Below are 20,318 nucleotides of genomic sequence, written 5' to 3' on the forward strand. Positions count from 1 at the left end.
GTGCTGACTCTAGGTGATCGCTAAGCCTCTCTGACCATCAGTTGTCTCAGATCAGAGTGTCCCCTTTGCTGGGCTGTTGTGGGGTCAAGTGGGACACCATGCAGTGCCTGGACCAGAACAGATGATAAGCAACCTTTAGATCCTAAAGCCCTTTATAAACTCAGGGCAGGAAACCTTTTTTAAAAATAGAAAAGCATAGGATTTTGGACCTGGAATGATACACGGAGCTCCTGTTAGGCAGGGTCTGGGTCTGCGGCTGTTACTAGAACAGCCTTCGAAATGCCTCTCTAATTCCGGCCCCCCAAGTCTGATGAGGGTGTAGAGCCAGGCAGCAGAGGCTTCCCTGGGGGCCCAGATGCCTTTCCGGGCTTCATTTCTAGATCTTGCCATTAGCTTTCCTACCTTGCTCTCTCTCCCTGTCTCACAGCAACCTCCGTGAACTCCTCTTTCAGAATTCCCGTCTGTTTCACTTCCTCCAGGAAGCCTTCTCTGACCTACCCCTTGAGATCATCTCACATAGTTGCAGAGACAGATCTTTCTGCCCTACCCAGGGCAGGGACCACGGATGTGTGTTTTCCGTCCGTACCACCCCAGCCCTCAGGCCCCAGTGCAGGGCCTGGCCCTGAGTGCTTGGTGAAAGCTCTTCCCTGGACCGCTTGCTGAATGACTTGCTGTCCCCCCCCCCCCCACCAGATCAGCCGTATCGAGTACATCCACTCCAAGAACTTCATACACCGGGACGTCAAACCTGACAACTTCCTCATGGGGCTGGGGAAGAAGGGCAACCTGGTGTACATCATCGACTTCGGCCTGGCCAAGAAATACCGGGATGCCCGCACGCACCAGCACATCCCCTACCGGGAAAACAAGAACTTGACTGGCACTGCCCGTTACGCCTCCATCAACACCCACCTGGGCATCGGTGAGTGTGAGGCCCGGGAGCCCCGTGCAGCCGTGGGCTTGCGGGCCAGGGCCCTGGCTTTCTGCAGCTGGATGTTTTCCCCGCGTTGGGGCCACAAAGTCAGGCCTTCCCCTCCAGGAGGAGAGCTGTGACGTAGCAGCACCTTAACGTGCCTGACGTCATCCCCACAGCGGCCTGGTAGAGTGGGGGGCGCCGGGCTCCCAGCTGCAACACCGTTGCTTCAGGTCGTGCGGCTTAGCAGGTACCAGAGTCGGATTTGACCCTGGCCCTGTCTGAGGCCACGCTTGTGCCCTGTCCCCAGAGTGGGCTGGTGAGGGGGCACCAGCGTGCCTGCTGTAAAGCTGTTGAGTGAGAAGGTTCCTGGGCTGGAGGAACTAGGCCCAGATTGAGTAGGAAAAGCTCGGCCCCAGGCCTTTTCCTGTAGAAGGGTTACCCTGAGCCGTGGGTGTTTGTGTTGGAGTTGCAGCTAGCTGGCGTGCGGGGCGGCGGGGTGAGGGGGTGGGGGGGCGTGTCCTGGAGGAGGGGGGCCTCTGTTGGCCAGGAGCCCCAGTGGACTCTGCCCCTCACCCTGTCCTCGACTCCGTGCAGAGCAAAGCCGCCGAGACGACCTGGAGAGCCTGGGCTACGTGCTCATGTACTTCAACCTGGGCTCCCTGCCCTGGCAGGGCCTCAAAGCGGCCACCAAGCGCCAGAAGTACGAGCGCATCAGTGAGAAGAAGATGTCGACACCCATCGAGGTCCTCTGCAAAGGCTACCCCTGTGAGTAGCCCCGCGGGGGAGGCGGCCCCTCTGAGCGGAACACAAGGCCACACAGCCTTAGTCCCGGGCTGTCACTGCTTCGTCCCGTGAGGGCGGCATATTAGGAAAAGCTCGTTCTTCCTCGCCCTGTGAGCCTCTGAAGCTTCTCCTCACCGCACGTGTGGGGCGTTGCCCCCCACCAGGCAGTTCTCTGTGACACCTGTTGGGTGTCCTCTAGCTTGACTCCATTTTGATACCGTCTGCCTGGAGACGGCGGGAGATCCCACTGGTCCGGGGCCCAATCCCACAAGACTGCCCCCGTCCCTGCCTCCGATGCCGGTCACGAGTCCGGCTTGCCGCCCGGGCTCTGACCGGCCGTCTGTGAGTCTGAGGTTCCCGCGCCCCGCTCCTCAGCTGGGATGAATTCGCTAGAGCAGCTCATAGGATTCAGGGAAACTGACTTTGCGTACCCCTTTACTAAAGGCTACGATAAAGGATGTGGATGAATAGCCAGACAAAGAGATACATAGCGTGAGGTCTGGGAAGGAAGGGCCTGAGCACAGGGGCTTCTGTCCCTATGGAGCTGGGGTGTGTCACCCTCCTCTATGGGGAGTTCACCAATCTGGAAGCTGTCCAAACCCCATACTGTTGGGATTTTTATGGAGGCTTTGTGTAGACATAAGCGAGTACTAACTCTGTTTCCAGCCTCTCTCCCTTCTAGAGAGGTGTTTGGGGGTGGGGTGCTGAAAATTCTAAGCTGCTAAGCTTCTAAGCATGGCTTGGTCTTGATGGTGACCAGCCCCCACCCATCCAGGGGCCATTAGGAGTCACCACATCGGAACAAAAGATGCTCCTAGCGCTCTTAGCATTTAGGGATTTACAGGGGTTTTAGGAATGGCAGAGGCCAGTATACATTTGCTGTTAGCTCACAAGGGCTCTCCCCGCCCCCGCTTTCCGGAGGAGGAGATGCCTTCTGTCTTCGGTCTTCTGTGTTTGGTCACGTTGGGTCACAGTTAGCCTTCTGTGGCTTTGGTCATGTTGGGAGTTCCCACTGGGCCCTTGACTGTCCTTTGGATCTTAAGGCAGCTCTTGATCTGCCGTCTGCATGCCTGGTCCCCAGAGTGATTGGCAAGAGCAGGTAGAGCGGTGGCCTGAGGCCCTGCGGTGCTCCTTACTGTGAGGGGGCGCTTGTTCCTCATTCCCAGCTCTCGGGTCTAGTCGAGTCTTCAAGCGCCTATTCACCGGCTCACGAGGGTTTTAGCGCTGTGAGGAGGACCGTCGCTCTGCTCTGCCGTCCTCTTGTCCCCTCCTAGACTGAAAGCGTTTGGAGGGACAGCGGGTGGGCTGCGGGGGTGGGGCCCGGCGAGCCTGGGCCTCACGGCAGCCTTTTCTGTGACCCCCGCCAGCCGAGTTCTCCACATACCTCAACTTCTGCCGCTCCCTGCGGTTCGATGACAAGCCTGACTACTCGTACCTGCGTCAGCTCTTCCGTAACCTCTTCCACCGGCAGGGCTTCTCCTACGACTACGTCTTCGACTGGAACATGCTCAAATTCGTGAGTCACCTGGAGGCCAAGGCGGGCTTGGGGGACTGGACGGGGAAGGCCCCGACTCTTAAGGCCAAAGTGACCCTGTGGCGGGCGGGGCTCCCGAAAAGTGGAGGCTATGAGCTGGACAGTGCCAGCGACCTCGCTGGGCTCCCGGAGTCCCCGCGGCCCCCCCACTCCAGCCTCATCTGTGCTGACCGCGCGTGCCGCTCTGGGCAGTGGGGCAGGGGGGCACCACCTCCCGCCAGGCCCAAGAGGACCTGGCCGGGCCTTGAGTCCCTCCTAGGTGCCCTCGGTGGCGCGTGGATGGCGCTGGCGGGCCCCCCGGCCGTCCTGATCGTCGCCTACACCACCCTGCTCTTGTTGTTCTGCACGTCCCAGGCGGCTGCCTTCACCGTGGCCCCTCTGGCCAGCCTGGATCCATTCATAGTGGTTTCTTTCTTCCTGGTCATGGGACCCTGGGTCTTGCTAGGCGGTTGCTCTGTCTCCCTCTTTTAAGGGTCTTGGGGGGGTGGGGTGGGGAGAAGCGTTCGTCAGCGGTGCCCGGAGCTCCGGAATCTGTGAAATCGTGTGTCTTGTTTCACGTCTCTTCTGGAAAAGGGGGCTTCCTCGAGCCAGGCTCAGCCCCGTGACAACGAAGCTATCACGCTGCCCTGCCCCCGCCCCTGTCCCTGTGCCGGGCCCACGTACTCACCCTCATACTGGTAAGGACCCTCCGAGGCCCGGCCTTTCCAAGATTTACCACTTGGCTGGGCGAGCACAAGAGGCTGAGCCTCTGCTGTGCTCTCTGTCCCTTCCAGGTGCCCGGCGCCCCTGGGCACCCAGGGCCCTCCAGATAGGCCCCTGGAGGAGGTGGAGGAGCTGCCCCCCCAAAACTACTGGCCTGTGGTCTGGACTCCGGGGCCCCAGTTCTGACGTCACCAGGTGTGTCTGAGCCCATCGGGGCCAGGCCTGAGGAGGTGTCCCTTGGCCTGGTGGGGTGCAGTGGAGAGGGAGTAGTGAAGGCCCTGCCATGAGATTCTTGGGGATGAATCAGCTGCCTGATGAACCGAGCCTGAAGGAGGGACGATGTTCACTGCCCTGGAGGGCCTGGTGGGAACGGGCACCGGGAGCGGCTTCAGCAAGACCCCGACGGTGGCCTCTGTATTGAACTTGAACTCATTAAACGCCCCTCACCTGTACCGCGCTTCATGCTGGTGTGCCTCTCCTTTCGTGGCGGACGTCAGATGCTCAGGACCCGAGGGCTTATTCTCCTGGACGTGGGGGTCAGCGCTGGGTACCGTTCCCTAAGGAGTTCGACAGAGGTCGGGCGGAGAGCCGCGGTCCCATGGGCCAGGGGACTCGGGTGGGGGTGGGTGATGGGCAGTGGGGCACCTTGCACCCCAGACCTTCCAGGTGGGAGTGTGGCCGAGGGCCAAGGGCCAGATCTTCTCGCCAAAGGGCATTCATTGCTCAGGGCATCTGGACACCGGGCACTCACTCATCCGTGTAGAAAGTCATCCCTGGGTCGGCTTCAGGGATGGGCTTGGCCCTTCCGCTCAGTGTAGCTCCAAGAATGGGTTTTATGTTGTCAAGGCTTGCACCATGCAATATGGTAGCCACTGTCTACGTGTGGCTAATTTTTAATTAATTAAAATTAATCAAAGCTGAAAATGTAGCTCCTCAGTCACATTTGCTACGTTTCAAGTTGTCAGGAGCCACATGTGGCTGGTCAGTGGCTTTCCTATCCAACGAGGCAGACGTGAACATTTCCATCATCACAGAAAGTTCTGTGGGACAGTGCTCCTCTAGATGGCTCCTTATAGAACCTCTCGTGGAACCATCCAGCTGACAAGATCTCATCTCAAGCCAGGCCACGAGCACCCTCCCTGCCCATTGCTGGCACCCTGACCCCTTCCTGGGGTCCCCTTTGAGGCAGGCTCTAGAGTCAGAAGCTGAGCAGAGGTACCCACAGCCTTATTCTGCACCGATCTCTGACCTGAGGGCCTGGACTGGATCACTGGGCGCCTTTGACCCCATCACCACCATGGTGAACTCCACCGTCTCCACCTGCCTGTTGGCGGAAGCATCTGCAGACATGCAATGGGGACCTTCCGTGTCTTCACCCCAAGGCCAGGCCTCTGGTGCCATTACCAGCACTTAACCTATGGACTGGACACCATGCTGGGCACCAAGGGCTACGGACTCCTGTGGGAAGGATCCCACCCCTGACTGAGAGCGTCTGTCCTTGAAGTGGCCACCCCGTGTAGCATCAGGGCCCCAGAATCCCTGGATCCCCGGAGCCTGGGACGTTGCCGTCAGCACACGGAGCCACTGTGTTCCGCGGTCCAACCAGCAGGCCAGGAGGAGACTCGGTATAACCAAGGACAAGGGTCCGCACAACAGGGCTGGTTGCTTGTGTGACTTTAATGTTGACCTTTTGTGTTTTCTGTGGGCAAATAAAAGCCAAGAAACCTCCCTGGTGTGCAATTCTTGAGGCGTCACTGGTTGGATGGAAACGTGGAGAGTAGCTCCTCCTGCTCTGGGGTTGGCCTTGACCCGAGCCTGCTGGGGTCACCAGGGGCAGGGGCTCCAGCCCTCTGCGCACTCGCTCAGCCCAGAGCTGTACTCCTCTGAGCAGACCCCTTGGCTTCACCAGCCTCAGTTGGCCCAGGCCGGGGATGAGCTCGTCCCTGCCCGGCCCGCAGGTTTCCTGAGCGGAGCTGCAGCTCTTAACACAGGCCTGCTCTGCTTCTGGCTGAGATGCTCTCTGCTGTCCTATCACCGAGTGGGAGCCCGGGGCCGGGGGCGTGGACTGGGGGGAGGTGGTACTGGAGTCAGGACCTAGCGCCCTGGCGGTTCCAGGCCTGCCCAGACAGGCTTGTGGGTGGGAAGGCTGGGGATGTGCGTCCCTCCTAAGTCCTCTGGGGGTACAGAGTAGCATTGGGTGACAGAGGCCTGGATTCAGACCCTGGCCCTGCCCTGAGCTGTGTGACCCCACACAGGGTCATGAGGGCTCCTCGGGCCTCGATTCCTCACTAGGATTCAGGGATCATTCTGATCCCTAGTCCCTATCTCCTGGAGTTGCTTAAAGGCAAGGGCCACCCCCAGCCCTCATTCGCTAAGGACAGCAGGGCCTTCTTGGCCAGGTCCCTGGGAGAGAGACAGGGTTGCAGGAGTCTGCACCCCATGGCCCGTGAACAGGCCTCCCACTCAGCCTGCAGCTCTCTCCTCCACAGATGCGGCCCCCCTCATGCCAGCCCCCTGCCCTTCTCTGTGGACGACCCCGGGACCAACTAGGTAATGCGGCCAGGTGCCGCTCCCATGCCATGCTCCTCTCTCTGAACCTTTTTCCTTTCCTCCTGCACTGGGGTGGCAGTGGCTGAAGGGCAGGCCCTGGGGGCTCACGGAACCCTTCCGCCCCAGCCTGCCTGTTGGACCTCTTTTCCCTCCACAGGGCATCTAGCCCATTCTTCCTCGAGCTCCCCCTGAGCTCCTGTCTTGTCCCAGGGCCGGCAGCATCTGTGTGAGTCCCCGGGCCTCCCCCACAGCACCTGCCAGAAGTCATTGCCCGGTCCAGGGACAGGGGAAGAACAGCCTTTGACAAATCCCCTGGCTGGTGCCCTGGTTCAAACGCTGGCCTTGCCTTTTAGCTAGCCTGTTCCTCTTTCTCTGGATCTCTGAACACCTGCCCTGCTTATTTGGAAACTTTGAGGGGCTGAGGGCTTCGGAACACAGTAGGGGCCCAGGTTGGGAGGGCCGAGGAATGCCCTTGGACATTCTAGGGCATTAACCCTCCCAGCTCTGCCTTAGCCCCATGAGACCAGGGCAGAGTGACCTCGCCCTGCTCCTCAGACCCAGCTTCCTCCTTCCTCCGGGTGGTTGTGTGGCTTTGTTTCTCTGTACTGTGTGATTGGGGGTCATTTCCAGGCATCTCGGGCTTCCTGCCTTGTGGGGAGGAGGTTGGACCAGAGGGTTTCTGAGCTGCATCTTCCCCAGGTGCCCACCCGGCCTCTTTCCCCATGCTCTGCGCTGCGGGAATGCTGGATCTCCGAGCACCATGACCTCACAGGCCTGACCAGGTCTCATCTCGTCCCCACAGGGCGCAGCCCGGAACCCCGAGGACGTGGACCGGGAGCGGCGAGAACACGAGCGCGAGGAGAGGATGGGACAGCTCCGGGGATCCACAACCCGAGCCCTGCCCCCTGGCCCACCCACGGGGGCCACCGCCAACCGGCTCCGCAGTGCTGCCGAGCCTGTGGCTTCCACCCCAACCTCCCGCATCCAGCAAGCTGGTGAGCGGGGACCTTGCGCAGTGGGCTGGGCCCGAGGGGGGCCAGGGCAGCCGGGGACCGGACACTGAGGGTGGCCTCCCCCTGCTTTTCACCCTCTAGGCAATACTTCTCCCAGAGCGATCTCACGAGTCGACAGAGAGAGGAAGGTGAGCATGAGGCTACACAGGGGTGCGCCTGCCAACGTCTCATCCTCCGACCTCACTGGGCGGCAAGAGGTCTCCCGGATTTCAGCCTCACAGGTGAGCTGCACTCACTCCAGCCCTCCCATGCCTCACCACTGTGCCCAGGGGCCATGGCCTGGAGGGAGTCCGGGCTGGCACTTCTGTTCTCGCCTCTCCGATAACCTTGGAGCGGCCCCTTTTGTTGAGCAGGGCCTTGGCTTCTTTTAATCTCCTGAGGTTGGCTTAGCCCCAGTGAGCAAAGTAGAAACTGAGGCTCAGAGAAGTCGCTTGCCCCAGCAGGTGGTGGTGCTGGGATCCTGCCTTCGGGACCGGGGCCCAGTCCGGGTGGGCAGCAGGGAGCTCCCGGAGGAGGGGCTCGTGGTCCGGGCCATCATGAAGTCCCCCTCGGGGCCCGGTCAGGTCAGCACAGGATGGAGGGATGGGCAGATTCTGCTGGTGGCCCCACTTGGGACCACATTTAGACTAGGAAAGTTGGGAAGGGGGAGTCTGTGGTTTGCCCAGGGAAGGTGTCTTGGCAGAGGCGGGCAGGAGACCTGCTTTGGTCCTTTTGCTTGTGGTGGGTGAGCCTCAGGACGGGCCACGAGCTGGGAGTCTGGTGGCCCTGATGTATGTGTGGCCCGGAGCAGCTACTTTGCCTCTCTGGGCAATGTTCTTGTCTACGAAGCAGCTGCCTTCTAGGGTCATTGAGGTCACACACACCCCCTTCCCTTGGCTGCAGGGGCGGTGGGGGTGGGCGCAGAGCTCCACGGTAGGGGGAGACTTGCTAGACTGCATCATTAGCAGCTTATCCCCTCTCTACCTTTGTGCCTCCTCCCAAAGACAAGCGTGCCATTTGACCATCTCGGGAAGTGAGGAAGAGCCACCATCGGACCAGTATTTGCTTAGGTGAGTCAACAGTGCTGCAGACGCAGCCCAGCCAGGTCTAGAAACACCCATGGCTCCGGGAGGAGAGGAGTGTGTGTTGTGGAGTGATAGGGAAATTCATTCCACCCCAAATCAACAGCTCTTGAGAGAATTCACCTCAGAGCTACTTGACTCAGCCTAGCCCATACCAGCTAATTGCTGCTGGAAGAACCCTTCCTCTGCCCTCAGACCAGTCTTCCATCCTTAAAATAGTCTGCAGAGTTAATTCTTAGCAGAGACAGTCCCGGGGCCCACACCCTGACCTCCCCCAGGCCTTTAGTCCTGCCTCAGCCCCTGGGCTGTTACCACTTAGAATAGGGTCATGTACTTGGGAGTTTATCAGCTGTAAGAGAAGGCCCTGGTGGCCTTCAGAGTGGCCAGCGTGAATCTCGAAGGGACTTCCATGGCCACATGTGGGCCTGAGGTGCTGGACAGCAGGTCTCTCTTCTGGGGCCTGGCTTGGGGAAGCAGAGGTGGTAGATGTTCTCGGGGGGTCTGGGGGGTGGGGAATGTCTGAGCTCCCTGGGGAATAGGGAAATGTCTGAGCTCCCATGGCAGGGGCTTCACCGGCTTGGCCTCACACCAGGACATCCTGAGCGTGAGGTGCTTTGCAGAAATTCATTCCACACATAGAGCTGGGGTGTGAAACGGGGCTCGCCTTCACCAGCTGTCAGGTCCGGGAACCAGTCCTTCCGTGGCAGAGAGGGGCGGACGTATGGCTGCTCACCGAGAGGACAGAGGAGGGAGAGAGATTTTGTTCTTCCCATGAAAATGGAGCACCCACTATGTCCCTGGAGAGGGACCAGCTCAAAGCCTCGGGACAGGAGCGTGGGGACTGCAGGTGGTCTGGCGGATGTGTGGCCAGAGGCAGACATGCACCTGATCTGTCTTCTCTCTCTCTTCTAGTGTCTTCACTGTATTTTCTTTTAAAAAACAACAACAACAAAAAGATGGGGAAAAAAAACCACTCAAAAGAACAAAAAGAAAAAAACCCAGCATAAAACCGACGATGGATTTTCTTTTATTTTTTTTCTTTTTTTTCTTCTTCTTCTTCTTTTTTTTTTTGCCAATGGCAAGAAAATAGGATGCCTTCAGCACAGAGGATTCTTGTCCCTATGCGTTTACCGCTGTCCACAATCTTCAGGCTGCCAAATGCTCGCCAGACGCCACAGCCCCGCCCCAGCCCACACGAGCACCGGCCGGGAGGGGCTGTCCCTGTGTTGGAGACGCAGCTGGTCCTCAGGTGCCATCAAGAGGTGGCCTGAGGAGCCGGGGGAATGGTGTGGTTGGTCGGGGGCAGATCCCACTGGGGGCTCTTGAGCTGCAGGACCCCAGGAGACAGGCACAGCTCCTACTGCCCCGAGATGACTGTGGCCGAATTTCTGTGTTGGGCTTTTTCCAGTGTCCCCTGAACGTCTGGGTCTCTTCTTTGCCTCTCCAAGAAGACTTTGAGGAATGGGTGGCGAGGTGGCGGGGGCTGAGATTCCTTGTGTGCGTGTGTGTCTGTATGTGAAGCTCCCAGGACAGCAGGTGCCTCGCCCCGCCTGCCAGGCGGACTTTTTTGGGTTCTCATCCTCCTAACAAGGACACAGGGGTAGGCAGTGACTTCCATAGCCCTCGAGAAGGGCACAGAGGGTCCTTGCCACTACCAACCCCTGAGACTATCAGCAGCCCGTGGCAGCCCCATCCCCTTTCCCTGGTCTTAGGGCAGAATCCGTGGAGACTACTTCCAGAAAGCATCTGGCTCCTGGGTTATAAATTAATTCTCCAGTCCTGACACTCACCTGGCACCCCACCCTCCCCGTGTTCTGCTTGTCTCTCTCTCTCTCTCTCTCTCTCTCTCTCTCTCTCTCTCTCTCGGAGGAGGAGGAGCCTGGGGTCAGGGCTGGGCACTGGATTTATCCACCCCTCCTAGTTAACACCCAGTTTTACTTTATTTTTGTTTGTTTTCTCCGTGTGTGTATTTCCTAATTTATTTACCTCTTTTTCCCCTTTTTTTCTTTTTCTTTTTCTTTTTTTAATTAAAGAGCAAAGCTTTTTATTACTTTGTAATTTAAAAAACTGAAAAAAAAAATACTGAAGAACTTTGGGGGGAATTTTGTACTTTTTTCCTGTGTAAATATTGGACTTTTTTGAGCTTTATTGTGGTTGTTAATTTGAAGTAATAAAGTAGCAAAGGATAAAGTGACATGGGTAGCCCTTGGTCCACCTCTTTGCTGGGGGGGTGGAGTTCTCCCCAGCAGCCCTGGGAGTGGGTTGGGGGGGTGACTCGGCCAGTGATTGGTGCCTCCCTGGGGTTATTTTAAACCAGTATTTCAAAAAACTGCAGACACTCCAGCTGGGACCTCATTCAAGTGCAGATTCAGCCGCAGGAGGACTGGTGTCCATCCTCACAAGGTCCAGGGGATGCCGCTCGCCCAGGACCACACTGCACAGGAAGGTTCCAAGCCCTTTTCACAGCAGGATCTTATACACACAAGAATTCTCAGTTCGGTCCTATTAATCTCCCTGCCTTCAGATGGGGAAACAGCGTACAAGTAAAGCGACTTGCCCAAGGTCATACAGCTAACTCTCTGGCAGCAGAACCAGGATTCAAACCCCACCACGGACCAGGGAGCCCTGTGAGTGAGGGTCCTGGAGTCGAGTTCCAGCTGTGCCACCAGGGACCATGGGTGCTTCCCTCTGCCTGGCCTTGATAAAGGAGCAGCCCTCAGCCTTGCCTGCCTTTGTCTCGCCAGCTTAAAGAAGAGTTTGTCTATCAGTTCACCTTTATCCAACACAGTTTACTTTTCAACTTCTCATTAACCCAAGAGTCCCTGTTTGCCACAATCAGCCTGCAAGACAAGAGCAAAGCCACCTGACTCATCAGTCAGCCTGGAGAGAGGGCCAGGGCTCTGAGAGGTTCCCTGAGGGGCATTTTGAAATCCTGGGTGTAGCCCAAACCCCCAGAATGAAGGTCCCTTCTGTGCTGGCATTCAAAGACCCTGCCACCCCATAGCCTGGCTCGGGCCTGGGGAAGGGTCTCCTGCCGGCCCTCCACCTAAGGTTTAGGCAAAACTGGGTCCTTATTCACAACCATCACAGATGGGGGTGGGTTGTTACTCAAAGCCAAGGAATACCAGGAGGCCCGAAGGTATAGGCAGCACACGGGAGCCAAGCACAGGAAAGCCTGTCTGGGAGAGTTAGTGACCCCTACCCCCCCACCCCCACTCTCCGCACCCTCCCCTCAGCACCCTTTAGGCAACATACCTGACATCAAACAGTAAGTGTGGCATTACCAACGGCAGGCCCCCAAGGGAAAATACAAGGGGAGTGAATCTTTTTTGAAAATCTTTATATATAATAATCTTTCACAGCGAAGATCTTAGTACCTAGTAACACTAATGTGTTGTTTGCTACATTAAAATTCCAATTTTAGGGGCACCTGGGTGGCTCAGTCATTGGGCGTCTGCCTTCGGCTCAGGTCATGGTCCCGGGGTCCTGGGATCGAGCCCCGCGTCAGGCTCCCTGCTCGGTGGGAAGCCTGCTTCTCCCTCTCCCACACCCCCTGCTTGTGTTCCTGCTCTCACTCTCTCTCTCTCTCTGTCAAATAAAATCTTTAAAAAAATAAAATTAAAAATTAAAAAAAAATTCCAATTTTAGTATTACCACTAAATGTATACCTATGGAGTAAAGAGGTGTTTTTACAGTTTGGGGGGGGGGGTTTTATTGTCCTTGGAATGTACCTCACTAAGGGTGTATTGTCAGAGGACAGTGCCCAGAAGTAACTTGAAATTATTCTTTTCTCTGTGTGGTTATTGTATTGATTTTAATAATGAGTTAGTGCTCTCCCCTCCCCGCCAGCCCCTTGTTTTCATTTTATTTTTTGGAGATGTTACATACATGAGAGTCAAGCTATATAAATAGTTATAATCAGAGAATCACTCCTGTTCCTGGCCCCTCCTACCCATGATCCTCGCTGGTTTCTGGTTCATTCTTCCTGTTTCTTTCTTTCTTTCTTTTTTTTTAAAAGATTTTATTTATTTGACAGAGAGAGACACAGCGAGAGAGGGAACACAAGCAGGGGGAGTGGGAGAGGGAGAAGCAGGCTTCCCGCGGAGCTGGGAGCCTGATGTGGGGCTCAATCCCAGGACCCTGGGACCATGACCTGAGCCGAAGGCAGGCGCTTAACGACTGAGCCACCCAGGCGCCCCATTCTTCCTGTTTCTTATTTGGCGAGCTCATGTATATGGGAGTGGATGGTGGCTGACAGTCTCTGAGGAAGTGACATTTAGTGAGGCCAGAAGTGACCGGGATGTGTCAACCATGCAAACAGTTTATTAAGTATGCCAAATAATCGCCCAGAAATTTTGCCCAGACTGGAGGGGGCAAACATGCCACTTGGTGAATCATTTTCATTCATGCAACAAACAAACAGTGACTGGGCTAGTGTGGGTGCCAGGGATGCCAGGTGCTGGGCCGAGGCGGAGTGGAGTGCAGGGGTGAGGGTAGGGGGGCCAGGGCTGGAGTCCAGAGGGCCAGCTTGGCTCCTCTGTGACCTTGGGTGTTGTCTGGGTCCTGGTTTTCTCCTCTGTAAAATGTGGGTGATAATACCTGCTTCAGAGGGTGGTGGGATTAAATAAGACCACAGAACAATGTATGTAAGGGCTGAGGTCATTGAGGGCTCTCCATGCCACACCTTGATCCCAACCCTTCGCTCAGAACAATCCTATGAGGTTGGTATATAATGATGCCCGTTTTATAGATGAGGACAATGAGGCACAGAGAAACCTGCCTGGCTTCATGGCCAATGTCTTTAACCTTCACTATAGCCAGGCACTTCGTAAATGCTCAGTAACAGTAACTATACATTTCAAACATGAGGTGTGACCTTGGCTTCCAGGGGCTCACAGCCTAGGCAGGGGAAAGACACAGACTAGCAAATGGCTCATCCCAATCCAGAATCCAGTGTGAGATGTTCAGTGTGAACTAGAAACAACGGAGGGAGGGAATATGTCTGGTGTCATCAAGGAAGGTGTCTGAAAGATATTTGACCTGAGCCTTGAAATGTGAGTAGCAGTTTGCCGGGGAACGAGGTGGGGGAAAGTCATCCCCAGCCAAGGAAACAGCATGTGCAAAGGTGCACAGGTATGAACTAGCTTGAACTAAGAGAATTCCAAGCACAAAGAGAGAGGGAGGGAGAAGATCCACAGCAGCTGACCCTGGAGGAGGCAGAGGTGATTCTGTAGAAGTGAGGATGCAGAAGGCTGTTTTTATCTGAAGCCGCTCATTCGGTTTTTGTTTTTGTTTTTGTTTTAAGATTTTATTTATTTGAGAAAGAGAGCACAAGGAGGGGGAGTGGCAGAGGGAGAGGGAGAAGTAGGCTCCCCGCTGAGCAGGGAGCCTGATGTGGGGCTAGATCCCAGGACTCTGAGATCATGACCTGAGCCGAAGGCAGAAACCTAACCGTCTGAGCCACCCAGGCGCCCCAGCAGCTCATTCTTCTTGAGCCCTGGTTTTCTCATCTGTAAAATGGGAATCATCATGCTATACAGAAGCCGTAATTCCCCACTAGCTTGATCACTTCAGTGTCTACTCACCTGCCTGGCTTCCATCTGCCAACACCTGCAATGTGCCAAATGACTGATTAGGGGAGAAGGCCCAGTGGATGTGAACTTGAGGAATGTGAATCTGGCAACAGCAGGCAGGGAGACTGGAAGATGGAGAAAGGAGGCAGGGAGAAGGGTTAGGGAGTGGGGTGTCACAACCCAGGCAGGAGGCTTCCAGAAGGCAAAGATGTCTGAACCGTTTCAGAACACGGTCTGTTCTGAGCCCACTGATTGAGAGAGAGGGGTCTCGGAGGCTCTGAGTTACGGGCCTGGGCTCCTGGGAGGCCAGCGGGGGAGGGGCAGGGCTGGGGCGGGGCATCAGGAAGGAGGGAGTGGTCAGCCGACTCAAAAGAGCAGTGGCAGGGGTGAGGCTGCCAAAAAAAAGAGGTTCTGGCTGACCACTGCACCCTAGTTCCTTTTTTAAAAAATTGGAATATAGGGGTGCCTGGGTGGCTCAGTCATTAAGCGTCTGCCTCTGGCTCAGGTCATGATCCCAGGGTTCTGGGATCTAGCCCCACATTGGGATTCCTGCTCGTTGGGAAGCCTGCTTCCCCTCTCCCACTCTCCCTGCTTCTGTTCCCTCTCTCGCTGTGTCTATCTCTGTCAAATAAATAAAATCTTTTAAAAAAATAAATAAAAATAAAAATAATAAAAAACTGGAATATAGTTTAGAAAAATGCACATATACTGTCAGCTCCATCGCTCTTCACCCATTTCTTTTTTTTTTTTTAAGATTTTATTTATTTATTTGAGAGAGAGAGAATGAGAAACAGAGAGCACGAGGAGGGTCAGAGGGAGGAGGGTCAGAGGGAGGAGGGTCAGAGGGAGGAGGGTCAGAGGGAGAAGCAGACTCCCTGCCGAGCAGGGAGCCCAATGCGGGACTCGATCCTGGGACTCGGGACTCGATCCTGGGACTCGGGACTCGATCCTGGGACTCGGGACTCGATCCTGGGACTCCAGGATCATGACGTGAGCCGAAGGCAGTCGCTTAACCAACTGAGCCACCCAGGCGCCCGCTCTTCACCCATTTCTATTCACCTGATGAAGAGGTAGGCAACTGGCGGTACTCCAGCAAGTTCCCTCAAGCCCCTTCCCAGTCCGTATTCCCCCACGCCCTTGCATACACAGGACACCACTCTTCTAGATTCTCTCAGCAGGTGACCTGACTCTGGGGGACAAGAGTCGGAGCAGGGGGTGGAGGAGGCAGTGCCCACAGGAGCCTGACGGGAAGAGGAAGGCCTGGGCCTGGCGCCTACTTGGGTGGGCAGGTGGGAGCAAGTGGTTTTGAGGGTCGAAGAGGCATGCAAGTATTGGAGGCCAAAGAACCCTTGAGGAGGGGGACCGGTGAGTGGCCGCAGCAGGCTGGGAGGAGTGGGGAGGGGAGGGGACACCGGGAGAACCTGGCCTGGGACAAAAGGAGGGGCAGGGCTTCCAGCGAACTCACTTCCCCCGCAAAAAGCGCAAGCCCTTCGTGTCACTGCGCTGCTCCCTCCTGGGCGGTGGCACCCCGGCTCCATTCCTACCTGCAGTTAGCGGCCCCCCAACCCAGGGCCTCCCAGGGGGAGTGGATGGGGGGACCCCTGCAGCCTGCTCCAGTGGGGGCCACCCCAGCAGAGCTTCAGCGAAGGGAAAAGCCTTCTACTCCAACATCCTCTCTCCCTCTGCCACTCCCCCATCCATGCTCTCTGGTTGAGAAACAGATATGGGCATAGTTGGAGCTCAGAACGCCGAGCCCCGCGTCACATCCTCCTTCCCAGAGCCTACCACACGAGCGCCCACAGAACCGCGACAGTCAGTCCGAAGGGTAAACACATCCCGAGCTGCGGCCTCACACAGCCCATCCCCGGCACGTAGGACTCTGGCTCAAGCCACACTCTCGGGGCCCTGTTGGCCGGTGAGGGAGGAGGCATCTGGTGTGCAGGATCCACGTTGCCATGGTGACACCAGTCCCCTCCCCTCCTCCTCCCTGCCACCTCTTCTTTCACCCTAGCCGCTCACCAGCAGCATCTCTCTGTCCTCCCGACTGTGTGAGGCCGCGTCCCCCGCCTGCTGAGGGTCAGGAAGTTGCCCAGCAGGGCTTGCCTTCAGCGAGGCTGGGGGGCTGAGTGGGGGGAGGGGCAGCCCAGCCAGCTGCGGGGGTGAGCAGAGCGGAGGGCCCAGGCCTGGGGCTCCGGGAGGCCGCCCGGGGACCCCTGCAGGACCCTGGGAGAAGAGCATTGCAGGTAATTACACCTCCTGAGGCTTTTCATCCCAGCATCTTCAAAGCACCTATGATTAAGCTGCGGCCCCTTTGAAGTTGTCCCATCCAGGGTTACCCAGTCACTGTAGCTCCGAGGCCGGCCCAGCCAGGCCTCTCGCTTCCTCCTCTCCTCCCTCTCATTAAAGCATCTCTGAGAAAACCCTGGACCCTGCTTCCCCAGCTCCCTGCCGGCCTCCCCACCCCTGCCCCCCACGAGCGGGGGACCTCCCCTTCCCCACGGCAGTGTTCCAGGAAAGCTGGCTGCAACCTGGGATTTTGTAGAGAATCTGAAACATGTTCCTAGGAACTCCAAGGAAATTGGCGGTAAATCCTTCTCTTTGGCCTCTTTTCATTTGCTTGTTTGTTCGTTTTGGCTAGATAAATTAGAAGTGGGACTTGGCCTCACCTACAGTAGAGGGAAAGGTGGATGTGTGCATGTGTGCGTGGGACTGAGAGACAGAAAAAGAAGCTTCTCTCCTGTGTCTCCAACTCAGGCTTTTTTCAAAGCAACCTGGAAATCATCCCCAGCCACATCCCTGATTTATACACATACCCCCCAGGTGGTGTCTCCAAGAAATGGCCTTGTTCTGCTGATGGCCATCCATCCCCCCCCCCAAATGTCACCACCACTACAAGAGAGGCCGCATGAAGTCAGAAGCATTTTCTCTTGCTGCCTGACTTTCCTAGTCCCTGTGGGGGCTGGTATGGGTCCTGGGTTCATGTCACAAACACCTCCTCGTCTGCCAAATGGCAGTCACTCCTGCTTGCTGAGATAATAAAGAGCTTAGTACATTGCCTGCACATAGTAAATGCTCAGTAAATAGTAGAAGTTGTCCTATAGGTGATGACAAGCACAGGATGCCAGCTCCTGTGTGTCAGGCTCTGGGGATGCAAAGATGATTAAGACCTGGTCCTTTTTTGCCCTCCATTTATAGGAACAGCATTCTCCTGACTTCCAGAAATTTGCTATGCATTCTAAATCATACACACACGTACATGTGTACCCCCCAGAAATATACAGGCACATATATATTTGTGTAAATGAGACATCCAGTACTTAGATATCGCCCCCCCCCTTAATGACATGTCCAGGGGAACTGATGTTTTATCAGGGACCCGAAAGGAGGGGCGGAAGGGAAACGGGGTGGAGGTAGGCGTGAGGAGCATGTTCCAGGCGATGTGAACGCCCTGACACCAGATGAAAGATGGCTGCCTAGAAATGGAATCGCTGATGGCAGTGTTTGAAGCAGGTTTGCTTAATCAAAATCAGCCCATCTGAGCCTGTTTATGTTTTCAGTTCCAAACAAGAATTTTAGAAATGGCCTTCTTACTGCTTGTATTTGAAAACAACACACACTGAGTGCTCATAATGTGCCAGGCCCTGTGCTAACAGCCTTACTTGTGTTACGTCATTTCATCCTCACATCAGCCCTGAAAGGAGGGTACGGTTATTAACCCCATTTTACAGATGAAGAAACTGAGGCTCGGAGAAGCTAAGTGATTTGCCCAAAGTCTCACAGCCTATCCGTGGCGGAGCTGAGAGATTTGAACCAAGTGGTTTGGCCACAGCACAGGCTAAAGGTCTCCGAAGAGCCACCCGCTCCTGATGGCTCTGTCCTAGTTCCCTCCGTGTCTGCTGTTTAAGTCACACCTCAGCCCCTATCCTTTCTGGGTGACCCTGGGAGAGCCACTTCAGCGTTCTGAGCTGCTGAACACCTGAGGGTTTTTCCTCCCCAGCAGCTCTCCTGGTTCTTCTGGACATTCCATTTCCCTCAAGAGACTCATCCACCCTCCCCTCTCAAGACTTTTGGTTCAGACGGGGCTGACTCCACCCCCTGGCTCCAGGGGAGGGCCATGATCTAGGCCTGGCCAATTGGAGCCCCGCATTTCCTGGCTACAATGATTGGCTCAGAGATGGGACTATGACCCAGATGGGCCAATCAGAGGCATTCCTGAGACAAAACTTTGAGAATTCTTGAGAAAGAGGTACTCTGCCATTGTCACTAGGGGGAAAGGCCACCTGAGAATGAGGTCAATGCACAGGCGCGCGCTCACACACACACACACACACACACGCGCGCGCGACAGAGAGCCAAAGCGTCGCAATGACCGTGTGTGAGGCCTCAAATCCAGCTCTGCTGTTCACTTCCTAATTGAGCCCATAAATTCACTTTCTTTGTTTAACTTGAATTGCGTTTCAATCTGTTTGCAACCAAAAGGGTCTAATTCAGGTAAAAAGTTAGCTAGGTCTTCAACAGTCACGTTCTGTAGACCGGAGCACTATCATCAGCCGTGTTCACAGTACTGTGCTGACATTTTCATATATATTTCTCGGGACAATCCTGCCAAATGGGTTGTTCTTACTTTCCACCTACTTACTGATGGGGAAACTGAGACTCGGAGAGGTAAAGCCACATGCCTAAGGTACACTGCTATGAAGTAATGGAGCTAGGTCTGTGGTCTGCCTGCCACACCATGCTGTCTCTCCAGGGCTCCAGACCAGGTCTCCCACAGCATCTTTGGGGACAAGTAGGAGACACAGAGGCTGCAGGTAAATGGATCCGGAGTGCTCTGGGCTCTGGGCAACTCATCAGCTTGCACTGCTGAGGCCTTGGCTCTTCCTTCCGTACTCGCCTACCAAATGCTAGGAGTAGATTTTGGATGCAGAGATAACCCCGCCTGATCTCTACCATTGAGAGGTTCTCAGTCTGATGGGGGAGACAGATGCATTTAATTGAATTTATGATGCACGTGATAAGAAAACAGAAGGGAACAATAAATCATTTCTTTAAATAACCTTTTTTCTTATTTTGAAAGTATGACATGCTTTTTGCCAACAAATTTTGGAAAATACAGAGAAACAAGATGGTGGGGGAGGGGGAAGGTAACCAAACCAAGATATATAATCCTGCCATTCAGAAATGTTGTTGACACTGTTGACATTTTGTCATACTTCCTTCCAATCTTTCTTCTAACCTTTTTTTTTTTTTTTTTTACAGAGTTCAGACCGGGTTGTCATGCAAATTTATTACTTCCTTTTTACTCAATATTGTTCCTAATCGTTTCCCCATGTTATTAGAAATGTATAAAGAGGCTATTTTAATATCTACACAATAGGCTATTGTATGGATATAGCAGAACTTAACTATTCTTCGATGACTTTCAGACTATTTCCAACTTTTTGTTAAGGAGAAATTAATTAAAACAGCATGGGGAAAATGGGGGTGGTGGGGATCAAGAAGGAATCAAAAGATGACCTCTAATTTGGTCTTTGAGGAAAGAGTAGCTGTTTGCTGGAGGGGGAGAAAGGCATTCTGCCTTCTGTAGCCACTGGGCAGGTGTAAAGGTGACTGATGGGCTGGAGAAGTGTTATAATTGTCCAGAGGTAAGGGGACCTGAATCAGGGCAGTGGCCCTAAGCAGGGAGGGAAGGGACTGATATGATCAACGTCTTTGAGCCTTGATGGGTGGGCAATTGCATGGAGCTGGGAGGGGACAAAGGGGTTACATGTTGATATTCATTTTGAAAAGCCTGGGGGAAAGGATGAGGAAAGGCAGGGAGCAAACAACGAGGGCTCCCAGTGCCCCCTGCTGACCTGTCATGTCACTCAAGCCAGGTAACTTTCTGTCTTTAAGCCCTTTTTGGCAATCCAAGCCTGAAAACACCCACCACTTGTCTCTGCCCCCCCGCCAGCCAAGGGCCTCTGTAAATTGAGACCTAAGATAAGCGGGGGGCCGAGAACCTGAATTTGGGTGTGGTTTGGCCTGAACACTCTGTGGATGTTGGATTGTGTCTGGTTTGTAAACTTTCTATGCTAAGCATAAGAAATAGTGAAGTTGGGACAAGGACTTTGCCCAGAGAACTGGGAAGTCATAAACAGATGGTCCTAATGCAACTGGCAGGCTTGTTTTGTGTGTTGGGATAGC

General features: G+C 55.2%; 1 protein-coding gene across 11 annotated transcripts in view; it reads left to right on the forward strand.

The window, feature by feature from the left end:
• CSNK1E (casein kinase 1 epsilon) overlaps positions 1-9,514 on the forward strand; it is a 32,177-nt gene extending 22,663 nt beyond the window's left edge. For 5 of the 11 annotated variants that reach the window (XM_044915322.1, XM_044915326.1, XM_044915323.1 and 2 more), the window contains exons 5-7: positions 694-922; positions 1,511-1,681; positions 3,067-5,872. In XM_044915322.1, the coding sequence (XP_044771257.1) occupies positions 694-922; positions 1,511-1,681; positions 3,067-3,704 (1,038 nt within the window). In that variant the 3' untranslated portion in view covers positions 3,705-5,872. Of the gene's footprint in view, positions 1-693; positions 923-1,510; positions 1,682-3,066; positions 5,873-6,424; positions 6,486-7,287; positions 7,481-7,579; positions 7,720-8,481; positions 8,548-9,471 lie in introns of those variants that run through there. The other 6 variants (XM_021687420.2, XM_044915328.1, XM_021687418.1 and 3 more) reach the window with 5 other exon arrangements.
• The last annotated feature ends 10,804 nt before the right edge of the window (positions 9,515-20,318 follow it).

Source organism: Neomonachus schauinslandi, chromosome 5 (genome assembly GCF_002201575.2).
Source record: "Neomonachus schauinslandi chromosome 5, ASM220157v2, whole genome shotgun sequence".
Classification (NCBI taxonomy): domain Eukaryota; kingdom Metazoa; phylum Chordata; class Mammalia; order Carnivora; family Phocidae; genus Neomonachus; species Neomonachus schauinslandi.